The sequence below is a fragment of the Podarcis filfolensis genome (genome assembly GCF_964270895.1).
Source record: "Podarcis filfolensis genome assembly, chromosome: 13".
In the NCBI taxonomy this organism is placed as follows: domain Eukaryota; kingdom Metazoa; phylum Chordata; class Lepidosauria; order Squamata; family Lacertidae; genus Podarcis; species Podarcis filfolensis.
The window spans coordinates 27,433,626-27,449,811 of NC_139615.1; the positions used below are offsets into that span (position 1 = coordinate 27,433,626).

Here is a 16,186-nt window from a genome sequence, read left to right on the forward strand (position 1 = left end):
TCCTAAGGTGTGTTGCAGCATGAAGTGACCTGAGAGACTGATGTCGGCTTGTGAGGTGGCACAGAATCAGTGGCCGACTTGGGTTTCTTCATAGCTGGGACACCAGCTTCCTTTCCTTTGCACCCGTTGGACTTCTGCGTCACTCTTAAGGGCGCACATCCCTTGAGCATGAAAAAGAGAGATGAGCAACTTTGCCGGGCAGCCCGACAAAAACGCAAGGTCTTTGAAATTAAGGAGGTCTTTGAAATTAAGGAGACGTTTTTTCTGTCATCCCCCTCATTTTTATTTATCTTATAAGAATACAATAAATCACCATACAGCATTCCACTATTTCTTCAAAAGTAAAGCAAAGGACAAGAAGTACAGGACATGGGGAGGTATTCACAGTGGATTTCTCTACAATTCTTAATGATTTGTCTATAGTTTATCATACCCTATGGGGAGGAGTCAGGTGTAAAACCAAATCTGTTTCTTGAACCTCTTTTGTCCAGGTTAAACCCTCTTCCTTTCCTTCTCTATTAGCCCCTTAATTCAACTTTGGCTCATCTTCAACATCCCAAGATGCAGATGTTCCTCATTATAAATGCACTGGGAAATTTTTACTGAGTCCCCGTACCCCAAGTCAGGTCTATCTGGGGAGGAGGGTGAGAGAACGCCACCTCAGAAGTTGTTTAGTTCCATTAACCTCTCCCTACTCTTCAAGTACAACATTCAGATTCCTCCCCAAACACCTGTGCAGGCCACATCAGCTGAAACAGAACCAGGAGCATCGCCAATGTCATCCATACTCTCTCACTTGCCACTAACCCTTCAACCTTCCTCTTCTTTCTGCAAGGAGCCCTCGCTCTCTCCTGCTAAGCTCACGAAGCAGGGCTCCCATCACCATCTATCTACAAATATGTTTCACCCAACTATGTGAAACCATAGGGAAGAGGGCCCTGAACCTCCATGAGCTGCTTTGTGCATGACATTCTCGTTTTCTTTTTCTCTCTCCTTTAATTCAGGGGCTCTCCCTAACTCTCCCTGGGGAGGTAGTCCTTTTTTAAAAATAAAATAAAATAAAATAAACACCACCGCAATGCACGGTGCAGAAAGGAAAGCACTGGTGGCAGAAGTGCACGGTGCTGTACATCTAATATATACATTTACACACAGAGATAGTCCTAGTCCTAGTCCTTGCCCCACCCCCAAGAGTTCTCCGTTGGAGTCATCAAGGTGGCTTCAATCCTACCAAACCTTTTCTATGTGCCTGGGCCCCTTCGGATTGTCCTCATGCAGCAACAGATGTGGGGGGCCACCACCCCCAAGGCCTCCAAGCCAGTTCCCGAAGGAAAGTCCTTGCGTTGGGGAAGGGTCCCGTACGCTCAGCCTCTCTGGGCATCCTGAGACATGGAACGGGACAAGGAGCGGGGCAAGCCTTTCTTGAAGTCGGGGCAGGTGGGCTGGATGACCAGGGGCAGCTCCTTGGTGATCTCGGCCACAGATTTCTTGTCGAGACACACGCCAGTCGCCGGCAAGGACTCCACAGACTCTGAGGGGGTCGGGGTGAGCTCCCTGGCGCTTAGCTTGGCTGGTGTGAAGATGGGCAAGGGCAAAGGCCTCTGGTAGGGCAGGTGGTAGGAGGTCAGAGGTTCGCCCAGCAGACCCAAGCGAAGGATGCCCCATGGAGACCTCTGCACTATGACCCGGGCTTCCTGTTGCTGGCGGTAGGTTTCTCTGCGCTGTTTGTCCACTTCAAACCGAGACCAGCTGCGGAGAGAAGGAGTGGAGAATCAATCATAGATTCACCCCACAGCTCAGTTTCAGGCAGGGGTGCCCAAACTTTTTTTCTTTTTTTTCCTTTTAAAAAAAACTTTTTATTAAGCAATTTCAACATAACAAATTATCAAACCATATAATCACATACGTTATTTTTTCCTTTTTCCCTCCCTCCCTCCCCCCTCCCTCCCCCCTCCCACCAAGGACTTACCTCAGCTCCTCTCTCTGATTTCTCTGCACATATTATTCTCTGCATGTTATAAAATTATACATATCCTTACCTTATCTATCTATCATGTTCTCAACCAATAAATTTGTGTATGTTTATTCAAAACCTGCCAAGGAGTCCAGTTCATTTTGTTGTCTTTTTAGATAATTTGTAAAAAGTTCCCATTCTTCCTTAAAGTCACAGTTGTCCTTGTCCCTCAGTTTGTATGTCAGTTTAGCCAACTCTGCATAGCTCATCAGCGGCAAGAGTCTTGATAACACAAGGATGGAAGAATGAGGAAATCCCAACAAACTTTTTTCAAAGAGGGCCAGATTTGGTGAAGTGAGCATGTGTGAGGGCCAACCAGAGTTGTTGACCTTTTTTTAGGATTGAAGTTCTTGAGCTTTTTTGGGGATTTTACCCCAAGAAATAAACTTCCACAGGGGAAGGATTAAAATGACTGGCAGGCCAAATTAGGGCCCGCAAACGGATTTTGGACATGCCTGCAGCATCTTCAGGTGGGGCTGTGAGAGACCTCTGTCCGAATCCCTGGAAAGCCACTGCCAGTCCCTGCATACAGTGCTAAACTAGATGGCCCAATGGTTTTTATTCAGTTTAACGCAGCTTCCTAGGTTCCTATGCTCTTCTTTGCTGATAAGGTTGACAAGCAGAGACTAGGCAGCCATCTAACAGTGATGCCCTAGCTGCATCCGGTGTTACAGATCCCGCACTGAGCAACACCTCCTTCTGTTATTCTATGCACCCCAAAGCCCCCTCTCCCAGCCTTAAAACCCCACACACCTTACCATCCCAGCCCTAGCCTGGCAAATACGATTAGACTGCTTCATACCGGGAGAAATACTTTCTCCCCTGATTTCATACTCATACAAGTGTGATATCCTTGCAAAGGGTTAGAAAGGAAAGGGACAGATTAACTGGAGGGCAGATGTAGCACTCAAAACCAAACCACCACAACTGCTAAAAGCAGACACTCTGCTTTCATTGTCAGAGGTGAGCGATGCAGTGGCCGCATTTGCTGAGGGCACCAAATTATTCAGAGCGGGGGAGAAAGCAAACAGCGCCTGGAAATTAGCTCTGAAAGGATGTCTAAAAGCTGAGTGAATGGGTAATGAGATGTCCAATGTGATGCACACTGGGGCAAACCCCCCCCCTAACTTTATACACTGATGGGGCCTGAGCTGTCTCCCCCTGCCCTTCCTCTTTGACATGTCTGGCACCTCCAAGACTTGACTGTATCATAGAACCATAGAGCTGGCAGGGATCCCAAGAGCAATGCATGTTTAACCTCTCCCAATACTTGGCTTTATCTAGGCTTCCTTGGGAGGACCCAGCCAGTAGACTTCTGTAACAAATACAAAGCCGCCTGGCTGGATTATAACAGTTTAGACCAAGCCTATCGTCCCCACCAGACCCAAGCCCAACACTCACCCTTCCTCAGGCCTAGCGGTGAGTGAGAGGTCCTTCCATTCCGCACTGAAGGACTCCTTCCGGGATGTGTCTCTTTCGGATACCTGGCAGCTCAGCTCTGCTGCGGCCAGGTTCCCTGAGCTGCGAAGGACCACGCTCTTTCCGTGCATTGTTGCGTCTGGGCTTCTGCTCGAACTAGGATGCGTTCTCGGAGTCTCCCTTCGGTCTAGTCTATTGTCCCTGCTGCGGGTGATTTATATAGGTTTCCTGAATGCCGATTCCAGAGGGGTTGGCATTCAGAGCTATATCGGTCTTGCAAAGTCACCGGTGGAGCATTCTGATACCGGACACCTCCCCTCCCTTCCCCCTGGGTGCGTTTGCTACTGGAAACCAAATGTGTGACGTGACAATATTTTTAATACATTTTTAACCCTGTCATTTCCTGGCAGCAGCTTGTGGCTGTTGATGGGTCGTTTCATTAATTTAGCATGGAAGATCAAAACATGCACCATTCTGAGATGGGAGCTGGAGAGAAGCTGTAGAAATAATGTTTGTTGCCATTTAATTTGGTGCTTCCATTCTGGGCCCACTGGAAGCCAAGACACAAGGGCTTCTTTTGATTCTCAAGAGGGATATCGGGTCGTTGCCAAGAGAAATATCTCTTTCAGTTGCTGAGGCTTAGCCCCACAAACATATGAGGCACTCTCCCTTTGCAGTTTTCAACAACGGGTCTGTCACTGTGAGAACAGGATGCTGGTCTAGATGGGCCTTTGGCCTGATCCTGCAAGTTCTCCTTATGTTCTTATGACTGCTAAATAGAAATGAATAAACAATAATAAATAAATAAATAAAAATAAATAATAAATAAATAAATGATAATAAATAAATGATAATAAATAAATGATAATAATAATAATAATAATAATAATAATAATAATAATAATAAATAAATAAATAACAAATAAATAAATAAATAATAAATAAATAAATAGAAGCATTACTGCCTCTTAACTGTGGAGGCAGGTCATAGCGACAGCTTTCGATAGCCCTCTCCTCCATGAATTTGTCTAATCCTCTTTTAAAGCTGGTGGCCGTCTCTGGCTCCTCCAAATATTGAAGCCATGGCAGTATTTGACAGTCAGCACACAGCGGTATATGCAGTAGTTTATGCAGCATGACACTGTTGAATAGAAGTCGATGTCTAGTATTTCACAACTTATGGGTCACTTGTCAATAGAACCAAGTCACCAATGTCTAATGCAGTGGGAAGTTCGCAATTCCTCAGTGGCAAGAGGAGCGTGTATGGCATACCCTCCAACATTTCTCTGATGAAAATATGAACGCCCTAAGGAAAAGCGGGACATTCCAGGATCAAATCAGAAACTGGGATAGATTCTGTAAATCCAGGACTGTCCCTGGAAAATAGATACACTTGGAGAGTCTAAGATCTGGATTCTAATCTTTGATCAGCAGTGGATTTTACTTCCCTTGTATCATCTGTAAAATGGGAATGTGTTTAACTTCAAGGGTAAGTAGTGATTTCGAAGGAGACTGAGCATTTCATGTGAAATCTAGTTGATTACTACGGAAAATGCAAATGTTTAAGCTCCCTGCTTTCTCTTGATCACTCTTCATCTCAGATGGGATGGTTTTTTGAGAAAACACTTGGTTGGCGGAAGAAGACTGCAGTGACATGTGGCCTCATCCATGTTGATAAGGAGAACGCTTACCGTTATGATCTCATGTGCTGCAGGGATACTAATTTCTGTAATGTACATGACCCTGTATATGATCTCATAGGTCCCTACAATGTCACTATGCTGACATGAAATCTCAGCAGAATTTCTGGAACTTTCTGGAGAATGAAACGAACTTACGTGTCCTGCCTCTGATGAAGAGAAGTTACGAGCAAGGGGATGCGATTCAGAAAGGCATTTGGTGATGGATGGATGAAGGGTTACGGGATTCACTGGCTGGAGAGGTTTGCACTGAGCCAGCACAGCTGAGTAACGACGCGTCTGGGGGATGAAGTCATTGGGAAAGAAAGATCTTTCCACCCACTCATTCCCCCTCCCCTCACTACCCCACTCTGGTTTCAGGAGGACCAACAGCCCTCCCTCCTTCCCTTCTTCTCTCTCGCACAGACACAGTGCCAGGTTCAAAGGCACTTTCGATCAGCCCCAGAGACAGAATGTCAAAACTTTGGCATAACGGGGAGAAAATGTCCTGAGTGGATTGAGCTGTCTCCTCCTACAGGGTGAGGTGGGGACAGGGGGCAACGTGACAAGCCGACTGGGCAAAAAAGTCACTCAGTAAGGAGTGTTGTGGGCAGAGAGAGCAGGACTCTTGATGCACATGTCTCTCTGTGTGTGCAAGAGATTGCGGGAGGTATTGGTTGGAAGGAAGGCAGAGGGTGGCAAAGAGAGAAGGAAAACCAGTGAGTGGTGTGTCAGGCCTTGACCAGGCAAGAGGACTGGGCTCAAATCCTGGTACGAAGGTCACTTGAGGCCAAGTCATCCTCTCACAACCTAGCCTGCCACACAGGGTCATTGTGAGGACAAACGGTTAGAAGCATAGGCATGCATACCCTCCAACATTTCTCTCATGAAAACAGGGGCGCCCTATTCCATAACAACAACAATAACAATAATTTTACTATTTAAACCCCACCCATCTGACTGCTTTTGAATTATGGTGCTGGAGGAGACTCTTGAGAGTCCCATGGACTGCAAGAAGATCAAACGTATCCATTCTTCAGGAAATCAGCCCTGAGTGCCCACTGGAAGGACAGATCGTGAAGCTGAGGCTCCAATACTTTGGCCACCTCATGAGAAGAGAAGACTCCCTGGAAAAGACCCTGATGCTGGGAAAGATGGAGGGCACAAGGAGAAGGGGACGACAGAGGACGAGATGGTTGGACAGTGTTCTTGAAGCTACCAGCATGAGTTTGACCAAACTGTGGGAGGCAGTGGAAGATAGGAGTGCCTGGCGTGCTCTGGCCCATGGGCTCACAAAGAGTCGGACACGACTAAACGACTAAACAACAACAACAACATCTGACTGCGTTGCCCCAGCCACTCTGGGCAGCTTCCAACATATACAAAAACATAATAAAACATTAAACTTTTTTTTTTAAAAAAAGCCCTCCTCTATACAGGATTGCCATCAGACGGCTCAGGAGTCAGATAACTCCATACCCTCCAACATTTCTCTGATGAAAATAGGGACGTCCTAAGGAAAAGCGAGGCATTCCGGGATCAAATCAGAAAAGGGGGCGGCTTCTATCAATCCAGGACTGTCCTTGGAAAATAGGGTCTGTGTATGCCATCCCAGGCTCCTTGGGGGAAAAGATGGGGTACCAATGTGAAAAGCAAAAAGAACCACATTCACACCATACATTGAAAGCACTATGTGCCACTGTAAACAGTCATGGCTTCTCCCCCAAAATTCTGGGAGCTGGAGTTTGTTAAGGGCGCTGAGAGTTGCTAGGAGAACTCTATTGCCTTCACGGAGTTACAAATCTCAGAGTTCTCTGAGAAGAGGGCTTAATAGTAAAAGCCACTAGACAGTCTCCTCTGTTGTAGGAGGAGTGGGGTGATTCGCAGGCCCCCCTGCCTCTTGCATGGAAGGGGGAGCTGTCTAACCTTCTGCCAGCAGGGCTCTTCCCTGACAAATGACATAGACCCCCCCTCCCAGCCCATCCTAGTTCCTGACAGTAATTTGGTTATACTGGATGAACAGCTTCAATAAAGTGTCCTTTCAATAGAGTTATTAAACGACTATCCAGTGCGAGATAAAGCAATCCGTTCCCTCGCCCCCAGCATTGCCAGGACCTCCATCAAGCTCTTGGAAAGGTCTTCTCAATTACTCCACGGCGAGCGGAAGAGTGTGCGAGAGAAATGGCCCCAATTGAGACAGGCCCCGCAGGCTGATCCTGATGGTATCAGCCCAAAGTACTCGGGACTAATTGCATTCGGTCAGCCTGGGCTATAAAGCCACTCACCCAGAGCCGGTTGCGTGAGCCGGACACAGCCAAGCATTTCCCCAGCCATGAGCGCCAATGGTATCGCGGCTGTGGCCGAAAGCTACCAGAAGTTCAACCCTCGGGCCTACCTGCAAAACAACTACATGCCACCCCGTGCCAACTTCACGAGCGAAGAGTTTGCAGTGCCCTGGAAACTTCGCTGCCTGGCAGATGCCTTTGCCACGGGTAGGTAGACCTGTAATTGTTTTCCTTAGCAAACCTGGGTTTCAAAGGTGATCTCCCTTTGTCTCGTTTGAAAATCTTCTGCCTTGCCTCTTGACAGGGCCGGCCCACCCATGAGGCAAGGTGAGACGCCCGCCTCAAGCGGCAGGATTCACAGGGGGAGCAGATCCCAACGCAAACCTTTATTCTTCCCTTGTTCCTGATGTAGATCTTCATTCCCCTCCTTCTTCCCTGGCTGGGAGGCAGGCACCATTTAGTGGTTCGGCCTCAGGTGCCAATATGTCTTGGGCAGGCCATGCCTCTGGGTCATTTTTACCTTTTCCTTGACAACGTCACCATCCATCAGAAGTAAGCTTCCCAAATGCGGAGCTGTCTAAATTTGAAAAAAGTGCATTGCAAAAAAAAAAAGAGAGCTCCTTTGTAAACTTGGAGGGTGGGGAGTAAAATGCTTTGCAAAACCTGAACTATGACCTTCCAGGACCTCAGCGTCTTTCTAACATTAATTAATTAATTAATTAATTAACATTAAATAGTTAGCTGAACCCAGGCAACTGACTTAGATTGGGTGAGATTTTGGCCTTGTAAGAAGCTCCATTAATGTGTGGCCCCAAAATTTTGCTTTCCCCTGAAACCAATGCCAAAGTTTAGTGCTAGTTTAGTGCCATTTTGAGTTCCAGCATCCTTAGGATTCTTTAAATGCTCTTTAGATGGTGTGCATGCAGCCCAAGTCACTCATTTTTTTAACCATCACCAGAGGCTATCAACCGCAGAAGTGATCGCAGGTGTAAGTCTTTGCTCCATTAGCTTGCTTAGCATAGGACTAGACAGGCCAGCTTTCTGGTCTGGCGTTTTATTTTCATATTGATAGTGATTACAATTTCTCCCTTAAAAAAAAATACTTCTCTTAAATCAATTTCTTAATTGGATTTCTGAGCTGTGCCTGTTTCTAGAGCCCTGAAACTCTGCACCAAATACTGAGGATTGTAGCCAATGCTAGTCTTAGTCAGAGTTAAGGGACATGACTAATCCAGGTTCATGAATTTGAGCAGCTCTTCTCCAAGTAGATCTTCGTTGAATACAATCCTGAAACTCTGGCAATCTTACAGACTGATATATTAGTTGCAATCTGCTAGTCCGTACGGTTTGTAAATCATAACCTCTTTACCTTTTCATCTGCTGGCAAATAAACGAAACAGGAGTCAAGAAGCAGGAGGTAAACTGAGCTGCCGGGGTGGGGTCTGCCTATAAGATCTTTGCTCTGCGCTGCTTGGCGCTTAAGTTTAGGAAAGGTGGCGACTTGCAAATTAACTGAGTTCTCTTGCAAAGTTTGCAGAGCAGCTGAGCCATCTCACAAAGCAGGCTGCTTTGATAGACTGTGGTAGATTCCTGCTGTGATCTACTGTGGTAGGTTCCTGCCATGGGACTTTGCAAGAGCTCCATTAACATGTGGCCCTGAAATTTCAGGTCCCCCCTCCAAATAAAACCCACAACTGATGCCAAAGTTAAGTGCTAATTGGACACAGTTGGATGATTGGGGGCGGGCATTAACTAGTGGCTCCAATTTGCTGTGTCAATTACTTAGTTTGGGGGGTGGCACAAAAAGTGTACTTCTGTGAGTAGAGTTCCCAGGAGCCTTTTGGCGGAAAGGTGTGTGTGTGTGTGTGTGTTCTTAAATGAATGTACACAGCCAAAGTAGGAAACCACACTGCCACATTTTATCCAGCTTAGAAGGTTCTTTTTATCATATGTGGTGGCCTTGTAGTAAGGTTAAAGCTTACTGGGAAATGATACATAATATAATGAAAATGATGTTTAAAATAACCTTTGTAAAAACAAAAAACAAAACCAGAAACTTTTCTTTTAGGAATTGTAGGGACAGAACTACCTAAAATGTATTGAAACTTAATTCAAGTATGCTACTACAGCGGCAAGTATGTTACTTGCCCCAAAATGGAAAAAAGCAGAAGTCCCAGTAAAGGAAGAATGGATGCAAAAACTTGTGGAATATGCAGAAACGGGGAAACTTACCGGAAGAATACGAAATCAAGATGACATTATATATATATATATATATATATATATATATATATATATATGAATGGAAATGGTTTATTGACTATTTACAGATAAATTATAAACGGATAAAAACATGGGCAGGATTATTGTAATAACCTGCAGTTTTATAAGAGTATATATTTAAAGAAGATGAATAAATGAGCAAATTAAGTTAATTTGGATATGCAGAAGATATTAAAAACTAATTTAAGGAACTGCAGACAGAGGGGGAAGGAAGCCAAGTTTTGAAATATCAAAATGAATGTAAAATTAGTGAAATGTATAAACAGAAAGAAAGAAAGAAAGAAAGAAAGAAAGAAAGAAAGAAAGAAAGAAAGACATTTTATCTAGCTTAATCAGTGAGATCATGAGTGTGAGAAGGGCAATTGACCAATGAGAGGGGAGGATCCTTATGGGTAGGGGGATCCTGGAGGCGACTGAGTCACTTCTACAAGGTGTGAAGGAGGACCCAGATGCCTAGGCTTCTCTTGCCAGACAGCGTGTTGCGATGTGGAGTGAAAGGGATGCTAGTTTGGTAGGTGGCTTGCGAGACATCACAATATGGAACCGCTCTTCCGGCTATGTGGAAGACTTAAAATGCAATTCGTGTGCAGATTCTTACAACTCGGCTGGCTTGGAAAGATCCAGAAAACAGGACCATCTTTCAAGCTGCGCCTCATTCCTCCAGGCCTTGATTGGCTGGGAGCTTCTATCTGACTTTCCCTTGGGCATTTTGCCAATCAGCGATAAGGTGACCAAATGCAATAGAATACAAGCCTCTTGTGCCTGTGATATTTTATTAGAAGCGGCAATTTTGGCAGGTGCTGTTTTTCCTGTATCTCCTCAACTACTGTATCACAAGTACTGGATCCTGCTTGCCTCTCAATATAATTTCGGTGGGAAATCTTCCAGTGAGCTGCGCCTCCATGGGATCAAATCTTTTGGGGTCGGGGAGTGGGAGAAGGGGAGCATTTGCAGCAGGCATCTCCATTACATTTCCCCACACAAACAGAAAAGGGAACCGAGTAGCCTGGATTCTAGGTTTCTCCTCAAGATACGACTTTAGCCATTTGACTTCCACCCTTCACCTTATGAGAAGGTCATTTCTGGACAGAAAATTAGGGGCCAGGGTATTGAATCCTCTTTTATGATTGTATTTGGGAAAGACTTGCACTCCCCCTCCACCCTCATTATGAATACAGATTTATTTATTTTCTAAGAGGTTTCCAGTATTTTATGTACCGTATTTTTTGCTCTATAAGACTCACTTTTTCCCTCCTAAAAAGTAAGGGGAAATGTGTGTGCGTCTTATGGAGCGAATGCAGGCTGCGCAGCTATCCCAGAAGCCAGAACAGCAAGAGGGATTGCTGCTTTCACTGTGCAGTGATCCCTCTTGCTGTTCTGGCTTCTGAAATTCAGAATATTTTTTTTCTTGTTTTCCTCCTCCAAAAACTAGGTGCGTCTTGTGGTCTGGTGCGTCTTATAGAGCGAAAAATACAGTAATTGTTTATCGCCAGATATGATTGCACCTTAGTTCTTTATTCTCACTCCTTGCAGGGGAAATCTGCGGCCGCACCCTTATTGATATTGGCACAGGCCCCACCATTTATCAGCTCCTCAGTGCTTGCGACTACTTTGAGGAGATAGTGGCCACAGACTACCTGGAAGTAAATCGGGCTGAGATACAGAACTGGGTGCTCGGTGAAGACTCCAGCTGCTTTGACTGGTCCCCTTACATCCAGTATACCTGTAAGATTGAAGGCAATGGGTAAGAAATAAATGCTGGAGAGAGAGGCATGGGTTCCCAAGGAATAAGCCTGGGGATGCAATCATGGTTACCTGTGATCTACCATGCCTTACCTGGCTGCTGGCGCTGTGGTCTAAACCACTGAGCCAATTGGGCTTGCCGATCAGAAGGTCGGCGGTTCAAATCCCTGCGACGGGGTGAGCTCCCGTTGCTCAGTCCCAGCTCCTGCCAACCTAGCAGTTCGAAAGCATGAAGTGCAAGTAGATATAGAGGTACTGGCTGTGCAGTGCAGGTGACAAAGAGCTTAGCAGAGGGATGGGAAACCTATGGCCATCTAAGTATACCCATTACAAAGCACCTTTTTTATAATATACTGAGGTAAAACACCTACAATATATGATTACTGCGGCAAGACTGCTATACGCACAAAGACTGCTATACGCACAAAGAAAAGCACAGCCTTACCCACTATAGAAGAATGGCTGATAAAATTATTGGACTTGGCTGAGACGGCTAACATGTTTAATTAGAGAGAAATCATTACCAACATTTGTTGAGGATTGGAAATTTCTTATGGACTTTTTGTGTGAAAGAGAAAATGACCTTGTAATATCTGGATTTGAAGATTGAAAAAATGCTGGTTTATAGAGGATAGAATGGTTGGATCTTAAAGAATAAATATCATATGTAGCTGCAGAGAGCTGGAAGTCCTTTTATTTTATCTTTCTTCAGTCCCCCCCCTTCTATTCCTTTTCTCTTTCTTTCTCCTTCTTTAGATTTCTCATATTTTCTTCCTTCTGACTTTGCTCCTTTTTAGATTCAGAAACAACTATCTGACTTTTAGAAGACATCTGGAGTTTTTAATGTGTGATGTTTTACTGTGGTTTTATGATTTGTTTTGAAAGCCTCCCGGAGTGGCTGGGGCAACCTAGTCAGATGGGCAGCATATAAATAACAAATGATTATTTATTTAGGGAACCGTGGAAGGAAAAAGAGCAAAAGCTGAAGAAGAAACTCAGAAGGATCCTTCCCATCGATGTCCACCAGGCCAAACCTCTAGGTTCCTCTCTCAGCCAACCAGCCGATGCTTTGGTCTCTGCTTTCTGCCTGGAAGCTGTGAGCCCTGACCGACCGAGTTTCGACCGGGCCCTGCGGAACGTCACAACGCTTCTCAAGCCTGGTGGCCACTTCCTCATGATCGGGGCTTTGGACGAGTCCTTCTATCTGGCTGGAGAAGCCAAGCTGTCAGTCGTGCCCGTCAGCGAGGCAGATGTCAAGGAATCCTTCGCCAAGAGCGGCTATCGCACCCGCAACTTCCGCTCCTACGTCATGCCGCCGAGCCTGAAGATTGGTGTGGATGACGTGCAAGGGATCTTCTTCATCCATGCGCAGAAGACAGCCTGATCCTAGCTCGCCTAGCAGAAACACACACACAAGGCCCTTGCGCCCTAAAACCCAGCTTATTGCATGCTGCTCCTGTTCTTTTCTGTATTGCTGCTCCTGTGATGATAGCTGATCCTCTGTTCTGTGAGTGCAAATATGTGTGTGTTCACTTCCACACCATACATTTAACATGTTTAAAGCATATGGCTTTCCCCCCGAACTGTAGTTTATCCCTCACAGACCTAGAGTTCCCAGCACCCTTAACAAACTACAGTTTGCTGAATTCTTTGGGAGGAAGCCAGATGCTTAAAATGTTCTCTTGCATTGTTCACACAGATCAAAATGTCAGCCTGTTGTTTTTCCCCCCTCACCTTTAATCCAGATTTCCTATTTCTGTGGAAAATCTAGTGCTGAAATCTAAACAAAAATCCTGTTGCTGACAGCCCTTTCGTGACATCTGAATGACCCGTTTGCAATATCAAGTGTCCCCCCCCCCCATTTATTGCAAAGCGCTTGACGTTTCTTGTAAACTACTTAGAGGTTTTACCAGGATTAAGTGGTATATAAATTTTGTTATGAAATAAATCTGGAGGTACGTTTCCTTGGTACACGTTCCTTAGGACATGAAGCAGGATGGAGGTTTCCCAAATGTTGACCTTTTTTACTTTCCATATTGACTCTTCTGCCAAGGTATCCTAGCACGTTGCAGAAGATTCTGAGGCATGGCCTGTGGTAGGCTCCCGTCTTCCTGTGTGAGGCACTGACCAAGCCTCTTGGGCTTCAGAAAGTGCAACCCAGAACAGAGCCGCCAGTCCCCTGTATTCCCTGCTCATTACAGGAGAAAAGTAGTATGGTACAGGCAAAACCTATATTTCAGGTAAGCTTTGCGGCCATTATTATTCCCTTTCCTGCCAATGTTCAGGCAGGAGGTCTTTTTGCTTGTGTGGGTAAAAAGTACCACTCATACACAAGAGGGAGGTACCAGAAGGCTTGAGGGAACCTTAAGTATTGGGTAGAAGCACAAAAGTAAATAAATCCCTGCACATATTTGTCAGGGACAAGGGTTGTAGTCAGGAAATCCTAACATGTTGGTTTTCCGGGTGCAATGTTTTGTAATGGAGCAGTATTTTGTAATATGAGCCCTCCGCTCGCCCAGTACAACCCAGACACTGGTTTATTACCATACCTGTTTGTGACACAAAGGCAGAAATCTAAGAGGGAAATCTCCTCTTGCTGAGGAGAACATGTCGCTAGAGTCTGAATTAGGCGTGGCAGTCCAGAGATTTAAAAAAACAACAACGGAGGCATCCGAGGACAAAATTAAGTGCTTCACCAGACGTGTTTCGGTTTCTTATTTAAATAGCAGCTGCTGGTGGGCGGATATCAGATTGGGATGTTGTTGTTTCAAAAACCCTTCCCTCTGTGGCACAGTCCAGGTTAAGGGGATGTTCACAATACCACATACCAGTGCGCTCCCACTGCTAGGTTTTTAGCTTTCACACAACGCTAGCCACATTCGAGATCAAGCCAGTGGTTTTCCTCAGAAACACTGCTGTCTGATGCATCCCCCCCACCAATCCAATTAGAAAACAGAATGCGGAATAAGCGATAATATGAACATTTGAGGCAGCTGTCACACATGTGCAGATGAGTGCAAATGCTCCATGAATGTTCCAGGGGAAAGTGACAGGGCCAGGAAACCAAAAAGGTTCTGTGCCTCAGGCAAAGGCACCCGCTTCCAATGGAGGCCAGACATTTTTTAAAATTCCAGCAGGCATGGTAATTGAATTTTGACTTCATAGTCTTAACTCGTTTTTACTCATTGCACTGTATCCTTGAGATGGCTGTAGCTAAGCGGCATATAAATTGTTTAAACAAACACAATTAATAAAATGCATCCTTAACAACAACAAAAATATTCCGTTTGCAAAGTGTATCTCTGCTCGCCAAGAACATGGGCGAGCTTTCGGGCACAGAGGTAGAAACATAGGAGGGAGCCTCCTATGAAGTCCAGACTTATGCATCTCAATATCAAGTCCATTTAGCCCAGGATAATATGTCCAGACTGGCAAAAGGAGTCACCATAGGGGCTTCCAATTCTTAGGGGCCGAGGTCCCTTTGGCTCCCGCTCAATAAAATATTTGAGGGGGTCAGCCCCCCCTTCCCAAAGTTGATGGACATTGACATTCAAATGGTGTGCATGTGCTGCATCATGTGATCAATTATGTGGGGTGGGGCTTACCTGGGCACCCCCAATATTTTATTCAATTTGGCACCCCTGCAAATCACCAGCCATCATGGACTGCTAACCCTAGGCAGTAATGATTCTGTAGACCAGTGGCTGGAAACTGGGGAGAGGTCTTCTGTTCATGTCCCGCTTGCTGGTTTCCCTCAGGTACCTGGTTGGCCCCTGTGAGAATAGGGTGCTAGGCTGGACGGGCCTTTGGCCTGCTCCACGAGGGCTCTTGTTATTTCCTTTATTCCCTCATAAATTTTAATTCATTTTCCACACAATTTAACAAATTCAATTCAGTTTCCACACAATGTTCCCTTAGCATTTTGACTTCCCACCCTTACCCCCATGATATTTCTGTTCAAATCCTTTTATCTACTGCCTTAAATATAATAAATTATTTCTATAGCGTATGTCCCACGTTACATTCTTTTATCATTCCCACTCCTTGGCTTATATTTTCCAGTCCTGCCTGCAATTTCATTGAACTATAATGTTTTCTCAGGTAATAATATAATAATGGTCTCCGCTCTTCCGCAAACATTTCGTCTTTTGGGCCTCTTGTTTTTTGCCACCAGTTTCACCATCTCCATATAGTCCAATAGTTTTAAAATCCACTCCTCTTTTGTTGGAACTTCTTATTCTTTCCATTTCTGCGCGTACAGAATTCTGGTTGCGGTGGTAACATACATAACCAATTTAACCCACTTTTGCGGGGGACTTCTGCCCCTATTTTCACCCACCCCCCAAAAAAATGCTTTTTGGGGAAATGACAATTTGTCTCTTTCTATTTCCTGGCAACAGCATGTGCTCTGTCCTGCCACTGAGCTACAGGCCCTCCACCCAGGATCCACTAGCATGGGCACTTTTCCTAATGGGAGGGTGCAAAGCAGCCCTTGAATGCTCTCTGGCCTTCAGCAGAAGCGCAGAGGTGGCCTTTGATGACGAGCTCCAGCAGGTCACCTTCACCCACCCGTTTCCGAGCTCCCTGCCAAAAGGACGGGCAGAATGTACAGTTCTTTGAAAGCGGCCTGGGCTTTCAAAGGGGAAGATGTGCCCTTTTCATGGCAGCAGGAGGATTATTATTAATCCAGCACACACATCTAGCCAGAAGGTAGATACTATATAAAAATCCAGCATGGCACAAATACAGCTGGTCAGCAGGCA

General features: G+C 45.4%; 2 protein-coding genes across 2 annotated transcripts; one reads left to right on the forward strand and one right to left on the reverse strand.

Annotated features, from left to right (window-relative positions):
- Positions 1-258: 258 nt before the first annotated feature.
- Positions 259-3,750, reverse strand: TCAP (titin-cap). The gene is made up of 2 exons (XM_083583684.1): positions 3,416-3,750; positions 259-1,749 (listed from the first exon to the last, which is right to left on the reverse strand). Exons 1-2 carry the CDS (start codon positions 3,562-3,564, stop codon positions 1,365-1,367), a joined length of 534 nt encoding a protein of 177 aa, XP_083439810.1. The 5' UTR covers positions 3,565-3,750; the 3' UTR covers positions 259-1,364.
- Positions 3,751-6,991: 3,241 nt separating this feature from the next.
- Positions 6,992-14,702, forward strand: PNMT (phenylethanolamine N-methyltransferase). The gene is made up of 3 exons (XM_083583551.1): positions 6,992-7,604; positions 11,214-11,424; positions 12,378-14,702. Exons 1-3 carry the CDS (start codon positions 7,445-7,447, stop codon positions 12,805-12,807), a joined length of 801 nt encoding a protein of 266 aa, XP_083439677.1. The 5' UTR covers positions 6,992-7,444; the 3' UTR covers positions 12,808-14,702.
- Positions 14,703-16,186: the final 1,484 nt, after the last annotated feature.